We start from the raw sequence: 20331 nt of genomic DNA, 5'->3' as shown, positions 1-20331 counted from the left end.
CTTTGTATAACTTATGAGAGGACTAATGAAGTTAAACAAACCAGACTTAATATATTGTTGCATGATTATGAACTATTTCGCATGAAACCCAATGAATTCATTTCTGATATGTACACAAGATTCACATAAATAATCACATCTTTACATGCATTAGGTAGGGAACTAACGAATGCATAAATGATTAATAAAATACTTTGTTGTTTACCTACTGCTTATGATACTAAAATAACTAAGATTACAGAGTCTAAAGATTTAAACATTTACTCTATTGACAATCTTCTTGGATCACTTATTGCTTACGAGCAAGGAGTGAGTCAAATAAATATTTTTGTAGGTGAACCACGAAGGGAGAAGAACATAACACTGAAAGTGGAGGAGTCAGAGAGTGATCTTTCACAACTTAAGGATGAAGATGACATAGCACTGATGACTAGACAGTTCAGAAGCTTTCTAAAAAGGAAGCAAAAGAGACGTCAGCAATAGAATCGAGATAAATTTAATATAAATGTCAAGATTTTAAATGATGTTATTTGCTATGAGTGCAGAAAACCTAGACATATTAAATTCGACTGCCCAAAATTCAAAGCCACTACTAGGAAGGAGAATGTGGAGGAGAAACTAATTATGAAGAAAGGCAAGAAAAATTCCAAAGAGCTTTCTAGGCGGACTCACCTTCAAATTCGTTGGAGACTAAAAAGGAGGAGAAAGTCATAAATCTGTACTTAATGGCCGATAATCCTGATCAGTCAGATCTAGAAGAGGTATGTGACTTGACTTATAATGAACTTTTAGAAGTCTCTAAATGCATACATGTTGTATATAGGAAATTAAAGAAATTACATGCTAGTCTGAATTTAGAATTACAAGATCTTCAAAAAGAACATGAAATCCTTAGAAAATATCATGCATTGATTGATAACAATCACATGAAATTACTTGATGAGTTTGATAGCTTGAATAAAAATCATGAAATGTTAAAATCATCATTTGCAGAACTTCAAATAGAAATCAAGAATAATAAGGATGAATCAGATAACAAACTGTATCAAATTAATTATACAAATTGAATTTTAGAAGATATGAATTCATTTTACAAACTGAAGATAAAAGCTCTTGAGGATAATAAGATACCCCCAAGACTTGAATATTTCACGAATCCTATTTTGTATCCTAAATTTATGCAATCCCTGAATAAACAGATGAATAGTAGAAGACTTAGGAATCCATTTTCATGAGTCAAATGTAATAATTGTGGATTATTTGAACATATAGCTCACACATATACTTTGAAGAAGAAAACTTATTTGGTGTGGAGACCTAAGATGCATAAAGCTAGACATATCATACATGCATCTGTTTATAACTTGCAAAAAGGTGAACCAAAACTTGTTTGGGTTCCCAGGTCTAATGTTTGATATTTTTGCAGGATCGCTTTCATACAAGGTCTCGTGAGAGTATGTGGTATCTAGACAGCGGTTGCTCAAAGCATATGACTGGAGATACTGCACAATTTATATCGCTGGAAGCTAGAAGTGGAGGCAAGGTTACACTTAGAGATAACACCACAAGGAATGTGGTTGAGTCAGGTATGATTGGAAATCTTAAAAACTTTTTTATTGAGAATGTTTTGTTGGTAGAAGGCTTAAAGTATAATATTCTAAGTATTAGTCAGCTATGTGATAAAAGTTATTGTGTAAAATTTTTTTCCTACAAGCTGCATATTAAGCTTGAATGGTAATAATATTTTGAATGGTATAAGGGTAAATAACGTGTATATGCTAGACTTGAATTGTATTAAAACTCATACTATTTTTTGTTTAAAAACTATTTCTGATGTATCATGGCTTTGACATAGGAGACTTTGTCACTCTAGTATAAAAAGCCTTAGGAGGATTACAAACTTAGTGAGAGGTATATCAAAACTAGACTTTACTAAGGACCACATTTGTGATGTATGTCAATTAGGAAAATAGGTGAAGTCCTCCTTTCAATCCAATAAGATTCTTAGAACTAAAAAACTATTGGATATTTTATATGTGGATCTTTTTGGACCAGTTAGAACTGTAAGTATAGAATGGAAAGTATACATATTTATAATTGTGGATAATTACTCAAGGTTCACATGTGTTAGATTTCTATTTCATAAGAGTGAATCATTTGAGAAATTTAGAAACTTTTCGACTTGGATTGAAAGGAAGCTAGAATGTGAAATTATGACTATTCAAAGTAATCATGGAGGAGAATTTAAGAATGAAAAATTTGAGAATTTTTGTAAGGAGAAAGAAATTAATCACAATTTTTCTACACCTAGAACCCCTCAGCAGAATGGGGTAGTCGAAAGGAAAAATAGAACATTAATAGAAGTCTCTCGAGCCATGTTGGCAAAATATTCACTTCCTAAATATTTTTGGATTGAGGCAGTTAGCACTGCATGTTATGTTCTGATCAAGGTGAATGTAATATCAAACTTAAATAAAATACCCTATGAGTTGCTAAAAGAGTGGAGGAGTCAGAGAGTGATCTTTCACAACATGAGGATGAAGATGACATAGCACTGATGACTAGACAGTTCAGAAGCTTTCTAAAAAGGAAGCAAAAGAGACGTCAGCAATAGAATCGAGATAAATTTAATATAAATGTCAAGATTTTAAATGATGTTATTTGCTATGAGTGCAGAAAACCTAGACATATTAAATTCGACTGCCCAAAATTCAAAGCCACTACTAGGAAGGAGAATGTGGAGGAGAAACTAATTATGAAGAAAGGCAAGAAAAATTCCAAAGAGCTTTCTAGGCGGACTCACCTTCAAATTCGTTGGAGACTAAAAAGGAGGAGAAAATCATAAATCTGTACTTAATGACCGATAATCCTGATCAGTCAGATCTAGAAGAGGTATGTGACTTGAGTTATAATGAACTTTTAGAAGTCTCTAAATGCATACATGTTGTATATAGGAAATTAAAGAAATTACATGCTAGTCTGAATTTAGAATTACAAGATCTTCAAAAAGAACATGAAATCCTTAGAAAATATCATGCATTGATTGATAACAATCACATGAAATTACTTGATGAGTTTGATAGCTTGAATAAAAATCATGAAATGTTAAAATCATCCTTTGTAGAACTTCAAATAGAAATCAAGAATAATAAGGATGAATCATATAGCAAACTGTATCAAATTAATTATACAAATTGAATTTTAGAAGATATGAATTCATTTTATAAACTGAAGATAAAAGCTCTTGAGGATAATAAGATACCCCCAAGACTTGAAGATTTCACGAATTCTATTTTGTATCCTAAATTTATGCAATCCCTGAATAAACGAATGAATAGTAGAAGACTTAGGAATCCATTTCCAAGAGTCAAATGTAATAATTATGGATTATTTGGACATATATCTCACACACAGGGGCGGATCCAGCTTCTTTTTTTAGGGTGGGCAAAAAAAATTTTTTTGTGAGGGATGGGCAAAAATTCTTATGATTGGTAAAAGTAAGGCAAAAAAGATTTTTGAGGGGGGGCAAAATGCCCAAAATACTCAAAATATTTCAAAATCTCCCCTCTAAATATTAAAAAAGAATTTTTTGAGGGTGGGCATTTGCCCACCCTAAGCTATGGGTGGATCCGCCCATGCTCACACATGTACTTTGAAGAAGAAAACTTATTTGGTGTGGAGACCTAAGATGCATAAACCTAGACATATCATACATGCATCTGTTTATAACTTGCAAAAAGGTGAACTCAAACTTGTTTGGGTTCCCAGGTCTAATGTTTGATATTTTTACAGGATCGCTTTCATATAAGGCCTCGTGAGAGCATGTGGTACCTGGAAAGCGGTTGCTCAAAGCATATGACTGGATATACTGCATAATTCATATCGCTGGAAGCTAGAAGTGGAGGCAAGGTTACACTTAGAGATAACACCACAGTGAATGTGGTTGGATCAGGTATGATTGGAAATCTTAAAAACTTTTTTATTGAGAATATTTTGTTGGTAGAAGGCTTAAAGTATAATATTCTAAGTATTAGTAAGCTATGTGATAAAAGTTATTATGTAAAATTTTTTCCTACAAGCTGCATATTAAGCCTGAATGGTAATAATATTTTGAATGGTATAAGGGTAAATAACGTGTATATGCTAGACTTGAATTGTATTAAAACTCATACTATTTTTTGTTTAAAAATTGTTTCTGATGAATCATGACTTTGACATAGGAGACTTTGTCACTCTAGTATAAAAAATCTTAGGAGGATTACAAACTTAGTGAGAGGTATATCAAAACTAGACTTTACTAAGGATCACCTTTGTGATGTATGTCAATTAGGAAAACAGGTGAAGTCCTCCTTTTAATCCAATAAGGATCTTATAACTAACAAACCATTGGATATTTTACATATGGATCTTTTTGGATCAGTTAGAACTGTAAGTCTAGAATGGAAAGTATACATATTTATGATTGTGGATAATTACTCAAGGTTCACATATGTTAGATTTCTATTTCATAAGAGTGAATCATTTGAGAAATTTAAAAACTTTTCGACTTGGATTCAAAGGAAGCTAGAATGTGAAATTATGACTATTCAAAGTAATCATGGAGGAGAATTTGAGAATGAAAAATTTGAGAATTTTTGCAAGAAGAAAAAAATTAATCACAATTTTTCTGCACCTAGAACCCCTCAGCAGAATGGGGTAGTCGAAAGGAAAAATAGAATATTAATAGAAGTCTCTCGAGCCATGTTGGCAAAATATTCACTTCCTAAATATTTTTGGATTGAGGCAGTTTGCACTGCATGTTATGTTCTAATCAGGGTGAATGTAATATCAAACTTAAATAAAATACCCTATGAGTTGCTAAAAGGAAGAACACCTAATTTATCACATTTATATATTTTTGGATGTAAGGTGTTTATTCATAACAATGAAAAATCTGTCTTAGAAAAATTTGATCTAAAATCAGATGAAGGAATTTTTATAGGATACTCAAGTGTTGGAAAATCTTATAGAGTACTCAATAAAAAAACTTTAGAAATTGAGGAGACCATACATGTTATATTTAATGAATCAGGAAGTTTGGAAGAGTCAATTGTTGAAGAGGATGAGATAGAAATAAACTCCCAAAAGATTGATAAAATAAATTTGGAGATTAAATCAAGTACAATTTTTTTTTTAATTTTTTACCAAAAAGTTGCTTTAAGAAGCAACTAGAAAGGCGTCCCAAACGAAGCCTTAATCTGATCCAAACAAAGCCTAAAGTTGATCAGATTAAGGCTTCGTTTGAGACGACATTCTTTCTGCTTCTTAAAACATTTTTTTAGTAGAAAATTTTTAATTTTTCAACTAGGAAGTTGATTTAAGAAGCAAAAAAAAAAAAGTGTCCCAAATGATAAGCTTCATTTGGAACAGCTTTCTTTCTACTTCTTAAAATATCTTTTTAATTAAAAAATTAAAAATTTTGCACAAAAAAATTGTTCTAAGAAGCAGAAAGAAAGCCGTCCAAAATGAAGCCTGAATCTTTATGCTGTAAATTAAAATACATGTGCTATAAAAACATTTGATGCCGCACAACACATTCATACTCATCAAAATTCTATTAATTTTTGTCAAAGCAACCATAAAATATCATAAAAAAATCAGTGAATCAAGAAAATTTGAAGTGAGAAAAACGAAAAGGTGAGTAAGAATTAATATCTATCTCTTTGTTTAAATGGTCAAAAAAAGATGATGAATTATTACATGCAGAGATCGAACATAAGAGAATCATCCGGGTTGTCTCTGTAAACAATAAAAGCGTACGCTTTGACTGTTCACAAAGACAAATCCAAACTGTTCTTTATGCCCGATCTCAACACGTATTAATCTCTCCAAAATGGATAGTGCAAAGGCTATTAAATTATTGTATGCATTAAATCAAGATAGAATTAATTTATGAATAATTTTGATCTTTCTAATTCTACTTTTTAAATATGTTCATTACATTCAAAAAGACAAAAAAGCAAACGCTTACCATGAAGCCACCATTGACTATCCTCCCTTGCCTGATCATAAAAGTAAGATGGCTTCAAGTTCCATAGAGATCGAAGCAAAGCAGAATCTATAATCTCCTTTCAATTCAGTCTATGGAAGGCGGGAGCCTTCACATCTTGATGCTGCCATGGCTCGCCTTTGGCCATCTTCTACCCTTTCTTGAGTTCTCCAAATCCCTTGCCCGAAAGGGCCACCGCATCTCTTTCCTCACCACCGCAAGGAACGTAGCGAGACTCCCCGCCATCCCCGCACCTCTCACCCCCTTCATCAACTTCATAGAAATTACTCTCCCTCAAATCGAACACTTGCCGGAGAACGCCACGGCGACAATAGATCTCCCTTCCGATGATCTCCGTCCATATCTAAGAAAAGCCTTTGACACTTTGGACCAAAAGCTCTCAGATTTGATCCAAAACAAGGAAATCTCATCTCTGGATACCATCGTTTATGACTACGCCGCCCACTGGGTTCCACAGATCGCGGCTAAGTTTGGAGTCCCCTGCGCGTTCTTCGCCGTCTTTATGGCCTCATCCTTATCCTTTTTCGGCCCGCCGTCGGCACTATTGGGCGGCGCAGGTGCTCGGACGAAAGAAGAGGATTTCACCAAGTTGCCTGCCTGGATTCCTTTCCCTTCCACCGCCGTCTACCGCCCTTTTGAATCTCGCGAGCTCTTCAAACCAGGATGCATTCCAGATGCATCTGGTGTATCTGAAACTTATCGGTTTGGAATATCAATACAGGGATGTCAAATCGTGCTCATCCGCAGCTGCAAGGAGTTGGAGCCCGAATGGTTGCAGCTTCTCGGCCAGCTTTATGAGAAGCCAATCATTCCTGTAGGACTTCTACCACCCTCAATTGAACAAGGATGGCACGCGGCGCTTGATTGGCTGGACAAGCAAGAACAGGGGTCGACTGTGTATGTTGCCTTCGGAAGTGAAGTGAAGCTAAATGCCGCGCAGGTACAAGAGATCGCCGTCGGACTGGAACTGAGCGAGCTTCCTTTCGTCTGGGCATTGAGGGCTGGGTCGGTCCCCGCCGGGCTGGTGGAGAGCATACAGGACGGTGGCCACGGGCTGGTTTGCACGGACTGGGTTCCTCAAGTTCGCATCTTGGCTCACGCTTCCATCGGAGGTTTCTTGACGCACGGCGGCTGGAACTCTATTGTGGAGGGGTTGGCGTTTGGACGGGCGATGGTAGTGCTGCCAATGATATTCGAGCAGGGGCTCAATGCGAGGAATCTGGTGGAGAAGGGATGCGCCGTCGAGGTGCCGAGGAAGGAGGATGGGTCGTTCACGGGTGATGGGATTGCGAAGAGCCTGAGGTTAGCGATGTTGGAAGACGAAGGTGAAGAATTGAGAACAAAGGCGAAGCAGTGGACGAACGTGTTCGGCAATGAGGAACTAAATGACTTGTATGTGAGTGAATCAATTGAACACATGAGGCGAAGCAGACTTGGCGGCTTAGAGCATTCAACAAAATAATCAAATCTTTTGTTGATTAATCAAATGCTTGATGTTTAACAAGAACCATCGAAGAGGTTTGTATGCTGTTACTAATCTTTATTTCTAATTAAGAGTAAATCACTCTCATTAGCTTAATCATCTACTAAACATCATTAGTTGTATAGTTCTAATTAAGTGTTGTAGAGGTTCATCATCCAAAACTAGTTCTATGAGAAGACTAGCTGGCTTAAGAGCTTTGAGATATCCGACGTTCTGAGACCAATCAGAATGTGTCACGTCAACGATATCGAGCATAGTGATGACGTGATGCATTCTAGTTGGTTTCCAGACAGCGTTCTACATCCGCACATAATAATTAATCCTTCTTTCCCTTCCAATGAGTGTTCGGACCTCTGCATGTGACATATTAATCTATAGAGGATGACTATATAAGATCATCTTCAACGGAAAAATTCAGTTTTCACTCCAAAATATAGTAATACTTCAAAATATAATAATTTATCTCCAACCGAACTCTATTTCTTAAAAAAAAAAAGAATATTTTGTGTATATTCTTTCTCAACAACACGCGCTAGCCTTTCTCCCATCCACTTCCTTTGTTTCCGCCAAAAATGCATTTGTGAACAGTATGGCGCCACGTACTCTTCACGAATGACATAATGACATGCCTTTTGCCGTTCGATTGGAAAAGTTCGCAGACACCAAGCAGGGATATGGAGTTCAGTTGGAGATGCCCTAAGTATTAAAGAGTGTGGAGTGATAATTTTGATGGATGAAATATTGTGTTGAATATCTAACTTAAAGGTATCCCTTACTACTTACCAAAGAAGTATAATCAATGAAGGCTACCAAGTAGTTCACTAAGCATGAAAAAAATTAACCAACAAGCTCTTATTTCAAGAGCAAGAGACAAAACTCTTATTTCAAGAGCAAGAGACTCACATTTACTTAAAATTTCATCAATCCCTTTATTCTTTGATATCATCACATTTATAAAGTCTTATATCCCTAATACTTCTAAAATTAACCAAAGTGAGGGCGAAATTGGGGTCCGAAACGTTTGAATGGGTGCATGGTGGTTGAATCACCACTTGGCCAAGTGGTGCATCACTTTACTCTAAAGTCTAAAGAAGAGGAGAGTGGTCAACCACTCTTGACAGAGGGAAGTCCAAATAGAATGCAAATACCTTCAATTTTTCATGTAGATTAGACTTCGTTTGGGACGTTTTTTTTCTTCTTTTTAAATCAACTTTCTATTACAAAATTAAAAAACTTTGTATTAAAAAGATGTTTAAAGAAGGAGAAAGAAAGCTGTCCCAAACAAAGCTTACAACTATCTCCATATCTCAAAATTCAAAATTTTAAATAAAAAAACCTCAAATATTTAAATTTTGAAATTAAAATTTTAAAATCCATTAATATAAAATAAAACATTATAGCCCCAATACCTTAAAATTATAACCAAAACATCAAATAAACAAACAATAGTATATTTTCAGTTAAAGTTTATCTTTTGCTTGTGATATTGTGGTTAGGAGATGATCTTAGCTATGCTGAAATAAAGGTTTGAAGGCAAGTCTAAACATGCAAGAAATGATTTTATAGAAAGTGAAGATAACACAATCATGAATTATGAAAAAAGAAAATTATGAATAAAAATTATGCTTTATTCATGATTGAAATAAAATAATAATAATAAAAATTTCGTGGGTAATTCATTGAAGTTTTCATGCTAGAGAGCAATCTTGCCTCGTAGAAAAAATCCTAAAACATTCTACATCATACAACCCAATCTTATTTTGTAATATAATGATATCATATAATTATAACTCTTGCATAGTAAGTACATGAAAAAATAAATTAATAAAATTAAATTATAGCTGATCATGTGCTCAAGGAACTTTAAAAATAAAATATTTTTATTAGCGATTCTATTGTGTAACGCGGTCTTAAATTAAGCCGTGGTAAGAAAGAGAGAATTTGGCCAAAATTCATCATGCATGGGACCATCCACTAAATCTTGGATTTGAATTTGGAAGTGCTTCCATAAAAGGCTTCATTTATATAGTTTCTCCATAATTCAAGCCTTGGTCTCATCCTCTTTTGAATTTTGAATTTTCATCTCTTTAATAAGCACTTTAAATTGAGGAGATGAAAGAGAAATGGTGCTTGGGCAAAAATCTTCATAATATCCATGCATGGAGATGCCATTTTAAGATAGCGGATGTGCCACCATTTGTGGAGAAGATAGGATGTCGTCCAAATTTCATTATGTAATGATTTTAAAGGCTTGTACCGTGGTATGAAGGGTTCCATAATGATTAGGAATGTTGGTAAACTTAGGATAATGATAATGACAATAAATAATGATGACATATCATGATCATAAGGTGATCAAATTCTCTATTTATTTTGAATAATTGCATGTTAATGTTATTATGATAATTTTTTTGCATTATAGTGCAACTATTGTTTGATTTTCCTTACCTTTAATATGGATCATCATAAAGTTTACCTTGATTAAGTTATTAGAGGATAAAAAAATATCTTCATTTGTTTCATATCACAATCCCTACGGGCTTAGCTTGTTACATTTTGAGGTTAGCTAAGCCATGTTGACCAAACAAGTCAAGGTTATAATGGTGTATCAAATATATTATTTTAAAACAACCATATTTACCTTAAATTACCAATTGTTAACCAAGTAAAAGAGCTAGATTGACTTACATCTTACTAAATCTATGATGGTTTAATCTTGGGATTGTTAAGCTTGTGGTGGTCTAGACCTCTCTAAAATTACTAGACTATTGTCTAATATTGACTCAAACTTGGCTAATCACTTATGCCTTGATTAATTTTAGTTAGTTTTAGGTTAGGCCAAAAATTTTTTTGTTAACATTAATGCATGTGATGTACTTTAATGAGTTCACCACCTATATTAGGGGCCCGTTTATTTGTCTCCTTTTATTTAAACTAGATATAGCCTAGTCACACCTCTGCTTGACCTAGCTATATAGCTAACTTTCAAACATAAATAACACTAACCTATACTCTCTTATATGTTTGGCCCTAAAGTTAGCCCTTATTTGAATTAAGTTACATCTTGATTCAATATCACCTAAAATATTTTTGGTAGATTCCATAGAATAATTGTCCATATTTGACTCTAATTAGAGTTCGGCTACTAATGGATTCTTTGTACCTCTCAGACCTTAAGTGAATATTTGCTATTGTGTCACTTAAAATATATTATATCCTATATGGCTTCTTAAATGATTGATTGACCTAAATATACATCATAGAGCTCGTGTTGTTAATAACTCATTTCTTGAATCCATGGACCCTTATTAGACACCATTGGACCCTTTTATGATCCCTTTGAGTTCCACATTACTCAACCCGAAGTTCCTAGACATATTGCCTACAACCCTTAAATAAAACTCAATAAGTGAAGTTAAACCCTAGAATAAATCCAATTAGCTAAACCTAGGATTAGAACCACTTAAAATCTTAATCAAAGTTAGTTATTCTAGTTGAACAAAAACCCAATACTTAAACTTTATGGACCTAAGTTCAACACAACCTAGAATAAGCTTAATATAGACTTAAATGAGCTCATCTTAGTTACTAAGACACTCATTAGGATATAGGGGACGCACTACACTCTATATTAGGTACCTAGCCAAGCCCTAGCTCAATTGACCCATTAATAACCTATTTGAACCCCTTTAACCTTTTTTAAACTAGATTCAATTTGCCCTTAGGACTCATTTATTAGACCCTGGACCATCCTTAGGTTATTTTATGCTCGAATTAATTCATTTGACAATAGAATGAACTAACGTGGAAAGCCCTTTTAACCAAGCTAATCTAGCTTAATTTTGATCCTAGTAGACCCATGATGTGTAATTGATCTCTTTCACCAAATTATAATTGAACATTAAGTTCTATATCCTAAAGGATTGAACTTTAGCACCCAGCCAAGCCCAATCTAACCCACCAAAACTAGAATTGAGCTTCACTTAAATCATTCAGATTAAACGGAACTAAAGGATTAAATTGACCAATTAAGATTGTAATGTCCCATGATTAAATTTGAATGAATAATTCTTTTTATCTTTTAAAGTAGACATCATAGCTATCTATTTCTCTTTTATCTGTAATAAAATCATATATCAACATAAATAAATTCTATTAGTCAAAATATCAATATGCATATACATTAATTGACCCAAAATCATATCCAATATAATTATAATGACTCATCGCTAGTCTTGAGTACAAAAGAATAACTAAAATACATTAAAAAAATAAACTAATAGTAAACCTAGAGAATCCTAATATGATCAATCTCACACATCTAGTCCTCTGCCCAAAACTAAAATTATTTAAACGCCATATAATGGGCTAAAATAACCCAACATATCACTAAAATCCTATAACCAAATTCAAAATACGACAAATAAGCATATGCATGTCGTCATTTAATTTTTAACAATAATAGTATATGGTCAGGAATTAATGCAAAAATAGTAAAACTCACATGTGATATTAGTAGAATCTATAAACAATAAGACAATACATTACATAAGCTAGTAAAGTATAATGTGAGAAAATCAATAAACCAATACGTATCTTGAATCAATAAAGTAATCGCTATATTAGTATTATAAATCAATAAAGTAATTGTATAAAACAGTGAAACTCAAATCAATATAGTAAAATATTATAATGATGTACACATACTATCTAGTTAGTCGATCTATATCAGTATTTTAATCATATGCTTGGTATAATTCTCAATCAGTATCATGTGAATTAATAAATGATAACACCAAATCATAATGTTTAAGGAAAAGCTTGTCTACCCATTATCATGTGCAGGCCAGTGAATCTTCAGTCAATGCCAGTGAAACCAATTTTTACTTATCCTTATATATATTATTATTAAAGTAGTATAAGAATAATAGTGACCAACTATTATTCAATCACATACATATTTTTATTCTCAAAGCTTGTATTCACAGTATGCTTAAATAAAAATACTCAATTTTTATACATTGTAAATAATTCAAAATTTAATAACTTTTATTTTGATGAAATTTATAAATATTGTAGTTAAAATATTCAAAATAATCAGTATGATAACATACAAAAGTTGTGGGATAAAAGTTTAATAAAACCAAGAAAAGTATGGTAAACATAGTTTTAAGCGAATTCAGCCATCAAAATTAAAATCTTTGAAAATAGAGATAGGATTAGAATCACCTACTTTGAATTGAATAACTTTATAAAAATGACAAAGCAATTCAAAGACCAAAAATCTAGATTTTCTTTCTCTCCTCCTTCTCTCTCCCTTTCTCTGCAAGATGGAACTGGCTAGGGAAATGAGGGATAGTGAGTGGGAAAAATATTATATACAAATGATTTTTAGTGGGTAGCGTTGCAACGCCACCACTCAATGCCTCAACGCTGCATGTGAAATCCAAAATTAATGTACAAATATAGGCTTCAATGCCATATTGACATTTTTTGGCGTCACTATGCTCTAAGTATAATGCCACATCACATAAAGGATTAGTGCCACTACGCTTCAATTCAAATAAAAAATCAAATTTTTTATTTTTAATTATTTTTAAAATTTTGGGTTATTACAATTTACTCACATTTGAAAAAAAAAATATCATCATTGACATTTTTCTTAAGGATTCGTGCACAAAAATGATATAAAATAAATATATATCAACATAAATCAAATCAAAGCAAACTCATCATTTATGTTGATTCAGTAATCATTCATATATGTTTGATATGATGTCTATAAGAACTCTCAAGTTGTTATCTGATTTTCAAATACTGCAAGTTATATACATGTGGCATTACTGGAGTAGATGTAGTCGGTATTGGTGCAACAAACTCCCTTTGAGTACATTAATAACTCTATTATCAGCCATGATCATTAAACTTTCAACATATACTCTCACTCATATAGTCCTCTGTCCTTCACTATGTCTACTCTATCATGCTCCAGAATCAACTCTTCTTCCAATTGGTCTTTGAGGATAATTTGATCTTATATCCTTGTTGTCCTCATTAAAAACATCTCCCTAACAAAAGATAGCGCTAACCACCATACCTCTTTCCATAATGAACCCATGCACTGAAATTGATGGTAGATAAAATTGATATAAATCCCTTCAAATCACAATATCTACTTTTCTTATCACCAATACTATCTATGCCCCTACTTGACTCATCTCTAGTCCTTCTCATGCTAACATCGTATCTGGAGCCCACATCGTAGATGTATATTAATACTTTTAAATCAATCTGGCCTACTTCATCACTAACTCAAAAAACTCCTAAATCTGTAGAGTCACTAACGGATGTCTCAATTTCATGTTCATCCATTGCAAAAAATTGTAGTCTTTTCTTCAACAGTAGGAATTAAATGAGGAGTATACCTAGCTAATGCAGTAAATTCAATCTCATATTACATCACTATCTTACTTCCCTACTCTAATATGAAAAATGCTTCCTGCATTTTTCATCAGCCAAAGGGAGGTACAAAACACATCCTGAATATAATAATAAATTCATCCCAAGTGATCTTAGTATTAGTATGCCCCTGGAATTTCTCTCTCTATTGTCCAATCGATCATCTATCAGCATGTCCTTCAAATATAAACACAGCTAGTGGTACCTTCTAGCTCTCTAGGTACTACATACTATCAAAATTGTTTTTTTCTATCCTCAATAATCAATCCTCTATAGCCTTGGCTCCTACATCACGTTTGAACAATATGGGCTTCAACTTATAGAATGTATGTAAATATTTATTTCCTTCTTCTTCCTTGCTTTCAGATGACTTATTTTGTGTATCACCCATTACTTGAGCTAGAACACTAGGTAACTACATGATACTATCTGACGGTACTAGAACAATATTGTGTTGCTCATTTAGCACATCTTGTTTCTAGGAAGTTCATCAATTTCGACTTATTTTATTTGGTTGGTAGTTAGTTCTCGAGAGTAAGGAGTTTAAATCTCGATTTAATTCCTAAAATATGATATCTCTATTTTCAACCCAATTTTAGTTATGGGAGTGAATAAACTATTTTGACCTTTTATAAGATTGCAAAGTAAATTTCATTTGCTTGGTTCACACATAACAGACAATCCTCATTCTTTGTGTTTATAAATCTACTTGCCTAAGCTCTTTCTAGTGAGATTTAACTTTCTTGATGGAGCAGTAGACAGGATTTATCCATTTTATGCTTTGTTTACATATGCTTAATTGGTTTACATACATGATTAGCAGTTTATGTAGGCTATGTTTTACATAAAAGCATTGATAGTTTTACTTTTAACTTATTCTACCTCACCTTTATCATGGATCATCAACAAAATCAACATGATGATGACTTTTAATATATAACTTCAATTCTTACTTTTTTTATCTATATAATCTAATTTGGCACAAATTTTATGAAGCGGTAAGCATATTAATGACTTCAGATGAGACAAACAAAAATGACAAAGAGCAAAATTAAAAAAAAAAATGGTCGAGTAAAAATTGAAACATAAAAATTTCTAGAAGTAGATTTAGAAAATCTTCCATCTGATCCTGGTTTGTGATTTTCTATCAATGAATTTATTCATAATATTCAAGATCATGTTCGACGATCATATTTGTAAAAAGGTCCATCTTAGCCTCACAATCCTGAATTTCTAAAACTAAATTTGCGATCAAAGATAGACACTTTTTTTTTTTTTTTACAATTCAATTTTTTTATTGATTATAAAAGATAGACACTTCAATGTTGATTGGTTTGATAAATATTTTAATTGGTTAGAGTATAATATATGCCAAAATAAGACTTATTGTTTATATTATTAATATGGCATCACAAAATTAACTTGATCGGGCACAAATCTCGAGGCAAAAGCTAGTTGGAAACTTCAAAAATTAATTCCGGGAGCACCTGAACTCTGATTTCAGCGAGCTTATAGTCAAACCGAGCGTCTCGGAAATACGAACCCAGCGACACCAAGATCAACCCAATCCGAGCCCAAATGAGTCTGAATCAAGGACCTTAAGCGCTGTTGGAAGGTTCAAACCGTAATTTGAGTTACCAAACGGTCTCTGATTTTAACGAACTTATACTCGAATCGAGCGGCTCGACTAGACAAATTCAACGAGCCCAAGATCGCCAAATTCCGACATCATTAAGGCCTCCAAATGTCCAACAAACGGTGCACGATCGAAGGGTTCAATATCGGCCGTCCATTCAAACCACTCCCTATTCGCCCATGATCTCACACCTATTTACGAGCTATGCCACTCCAGAAAAACTATAAATAGAGCCCTCATTATACACAAAGGGAACTCAAGTGAAGAGAGAGAAGAAGAAGGAAAGAAGAAGAAAAAGGGGAAAGGGAGAATCCTCTCTTCCTCGACCACCGTCGGAGTTCGTCCTGCCGCCCGAGCACGCCGGGATTCTGCGTGATATTCGGGAGAACGCAGGAATTCTGACCAACTTCCATGGGATGCAGAAATTCTTCTCAATTAACGATAGAGTTCCCTCCTGACGCCGAAACTCTGCCCAAGTGAGGCCGGAGTTCTCCTCGTCTACCAACAGACGTCGGACTTCTACCCGACACCTGGCCTTCACTCTTCGCCAAGTTTCTACCCGACGCAGGACTTCTACTGGTTACCAGACTTTTGCTGGACTTATATCCGAAGATAGATTTCTTTCCATTGTTGGACTTCTACCTGACGTCGTCCTTCTAACCTTCATCGTCAAACACAGTCCTTCCAACCTCCCTCGCATGGCAACTGTCCTTCCGACCTCCGTCGCCCGCCGACTACGGTCCTCCTGACTTATGTCGCCCGTCGACTATAATCTTTCCGACCTCTGTCGCCCACCGACTACAGTCCTCCTGACTTATGTCGCCCGCCGACTACAATCTTTTCAACCTCTGTCGCCCGTCGACTATGGTCCTCCTGACTTACGTCGCCCACCGACTGCAAGCCTTCCGACCTCCGTCGCCCGCCGACTACGGTCCTCCCGACCAAACGAACATGTCAATAGTGATTCTTTGTATTCATATCATGTAATGTACTCTATAAAATGTACATCAAGCTAAGGCCTTCTCCCAAGGAAGGGTCTCATTTGTAATCGACTGCAATACTAGTGGATTCATTCAAACTGGGCTAGGCCCCGTGGTTTTTTCCCCTTTTCAGGGGTTTTCCACGTAAAAATTCTTGGTGTCTCATAAATGCTAGACACTCTCACTTATCTGATTGCGTGCCGGATTTTCGTACAATGCTAAGACGATAAACATTATATTTCTCTACCGCCGCGAATACTCCTGGACGCAACAGTTATTATCTCTTTAAAGTAGCAAGTAGAGGAAATGAGGATGATGATGCATTCAATAAGAAAGGATTTTCAAATTAAAAAATTTGAACTTCATGTTATGGGTCATAACAACGTGCATAATAATGCATGACAAAATTGTAAAGATTTAATGAGGCAGAGTCGACATATTAGTTTTGTATTTTAGAAGCAATATGATTATGCTACAGCTGCATATTGTACTTGTTTAAATGCATATATAAATTGTGCGTGTTTTCTTTTAAGATAATGATTAGCTTTCATAGGACATGATGAGTGCATGTGAGACATCCAAAAATCAATGATTTTTTTTTATTGATGCAATTTCTTGCTGAACATAATGATGACATTAATAATGTGGTGCTTAAAATGCTTTAAAAAAATAAAATTAATTGTACCATATATTCAAAAGGATATCACAAGATCTATGTCAATTGCCATCCCATATTTTATATGAAAGAAAAATAAGATATAACTACTTCTCTATTTTGCTTGATGAATCACGTGACATATCTTCTAAATTGCAAATGACTATTGTGTTGCGATTTGTTAATTAAAATGGTAAGATAATTGAATATTTTTTTGGTATTGTTCATGTTCTAGATATAACTATAAAATGTTTCAAAAAAATTATTGAAGAATTACTTTCAACTTATGGTTTAAGTATATGAAGAATGCATATATGGTCAAGATTATGATGGAGCAAGTAATATGAGAGGGGAGTATAATGGGTTAAAGATATTATTCCTCAATGAGAATAAATCAGCAAATTACATTCTTTTCTTCTCACACCAACTTCAATTAGCCTTAATATCTGTTACAAAAATCATGTTCAAATTGCTTTCTTATTCATAGTATTTTTTTATGTAATGAATATCGTTGGTATTTCATGCAAGCATCTTGACCAACTTTGAGATAAACAATGGGAGAAGACTTTAACGGAATTACAAAATGGAGAACTTGTATCAAGATAAGGATTGAATTGAAAAATAACTCTAAGACTGTTAGGCGATATATGATGGGGTTCATACTATGAATCAATTGTTATATTAATTATTATGTTACTAATTTATTTTCTTGAAGTTGTTTTAAAAGATGGTATAAGTTCTGAACAAAAAAGATGTGGCATTTTCATTATTAGAATTAATACTATCTTTCAAAAAAAAATTTTTATGCATACTCTTGATTAAAGATATACTTGATATAACTATTAAATTGTCATAAGCTTTACAAAGAAAAGAACAAGACATTATAAATGCTATATTTTTTGTTCGAATATGTAAAATAAGACTATAAGATATGAGAGATAATAAATGATAAAACTTCATCACCAAAGCAACTTCTTTTTGTGAGCAACAAAAAATAAATGTTACGCATATGAATGATAGATGAGTTGCTTGGGGACGACCTTATCGAAGAGCTTAAGATATGATAAATTTATATCATTTTTTAGTTGAAATATTCCACACAATTATTGATATGTAACTTCAAGTGTTAAATAATCATTTCACATAGATAAATATTGAGTTACTTCTATATATTACTTGTTTGAATCCAAATAAATCTTTTTTATGTATTCAATAAAACATATTAATTCGAATGACACTACTTTATCCATATGATTTTAGTTATGTTGAATTGGAAATTCTTGACAATAAGTTAAAAAATTATATCATGGATATACAATCTGATTCACAATTTTTATTGTAAAAAGATATTTGATGCTTTGCTGAGATAATGAAATAGAAAAAGAAGTATTAAGCTATTAAATTTGGCTTTAGTCTTGCCTATTGCAACAAAAAGAGTTGAAAAAGTATTTTTAAAAAATTGACTATCATAAAAACTTGACTGCGAAATAGAATTGGAGATAAGTGGATGAATGATTTTTTACTTGCTTATATTGAGAAAGAATATTAAATTGTATTGATAATTGTGATATTATTCATTTTTTTCAAAATATGAAGAGCAGAGACTATAAATTATAAGTGTTTTCATCTTATATTTAGTTTTTAGTTTTTTAAAAAATTTTAAAACTATCAATGCCAGTCCCAAGTCCATATGGAAAAAGTTGAGAAAAATTTTAAAAAAATTTGGGCCCCCTCTATAATAAGTTTTTGGCTCTGCCACTGGTATCAATAACAACATTGATGGTTGTATCGGTACCAGTAAATCCAATAACAGTAACAATAAATCAATGTTATGATAGTAATTCATAGTTTAGCAGTAAATCAACATAGTATCAGTAAAGTTGTACAATAACAATGAATCTGTAATATGTATTTAAGTAGTCACACTAAACAAAAAAGAAGTTCTGATTTGAGTGGTGTTTTTCTAGTAAGCAATAATCCATATCGGTATCCCGTTGGCTCAGTAAATAAATTTGTCACTCTTTGCTCATTGGCACAGTAAAAACTCCTTATAACTTTCAATCAATATCACATGAAACAACAAAGAATAACACCAAACTATAATATTTAAAGGGAAGTGTATCAGCTTACCATCCACTACACGTAAGTCAGTCTTCATCCAATATAAGTGAAATTAACTTTTACTTATTCTCACACATATTATTATCACTATATTTTAACAATAATAGCGACCAACTATTATCTAATCACATATACATTTTCATTCTCAATGTTTGTATTTATCAATATGCTTAAATAAATATACACAATTTCTATACATTATAAATTATACAAAAATCAATAAATTCTATTTTACCAGATGAAATTCATAAATATTAAAGTCAACATATCCATAATAATCAGTATGAGAACATACAAAAATTGTGGGGTAAAAGTTAATTATAAAATATAGTAAAATCATTTTGAGAAGAATTCAATGGTCAAAATCAAAATATTTGAAAATAGAGATAATATTAGAAACATATACCTCGATCTGAAAAAAAAAATTATAAAAATGACAAACCAATTCGAAAACGAAATGTTCAAAATTTTCGTTCTCTTTTTCCTCCTTCACTCTCCCTTCTCTCCCTTACTCAGCAAGCTGGCACTGGCTGGGGAAATGAGGGACGGTGAGTAAGAAAAATAATATATAAAAAAAAATTAGTGGGCAACGCCGCAACACTAACACTCAATTTTGCATGTCAAAATCTGTAGTTATTATACAAATAGAGGCTTTAATGCCGCGTAGGCATTCTCTGCAGCCGCTTGATATTAGCCTAACGTCGTAGCGCTCAAAGAATTAGCATCATTGTGCTCCAACTCAAACAGAAATTTAGATTTTCCATTTTCACTTATTTGCAAAAATTCAAAACAATATTAAAACAATTTTCTAAGTTATAGCTAAAATAATTAATTATGACGTAATCATTATTATATTCAATTTGAAGAAATTTAAAAAAGAGAAAATAAATAAATAAATAAAAATTAAATTTGTCCCACTTTTTAATTTTAGAAAAAATTAAGCGAAAA

At 33.0% G+C, this 20331-nt stretch overlaps 1 protein-coding gene across 1 annotated transcript; it reads left to right on the top strand.

Moving 5' to 3' along the window:
• Positions 1-5991: 5991 nt before the first annotated feature.
• Positions 5992-7628, top strand: LOC110108521 (putative UDP-rhamnose:rhamnosyltransferase 1). Its single transcript, XM_020839198.2, has one exon. The coding sequence runs from the start codon at positions 6123-6125 to the stop codon at positions 7509-7511; it is 1389 nt and encodes a 462-aa protein (XP_020694857.2). The 5' UTR covers positions 5992-6122; the 3' UTR covers positions 7512-7628.
• Positions 7629-20331: the final 12703 nt, after the last annotated feature.

Source organism: Dendrobium catenatum, unplaced genomic scaffold (assembly GCF_001605985.2).
Source record: "Dendrobium catenatum unplaced genomic scaffold, ASM160598v2 fragScaff_scaffold_1163, whole genome shotgun sequence".
In the NCBI taxonomy this organism is placed as follows: Eukaryota; Viridiplantae; Streptophyta; class Magnoliopsida; order Asparagales; family Orchidaceae; genus Dendrobium; species Dendrobium catenatum.
This window is presented reverse-complemented; position numbering and strand designations above follow the sequence as displayed.

Excerpts from the sequence above, each read along its gene's own strand:
- LOC110108521 (XM_020839198.2), top strand. The coding sequence starts at position 6,123 with ATGGAAGGCGGGAGCCTTCACATCTTGATGCTGCCATGGCTCGCCTTT.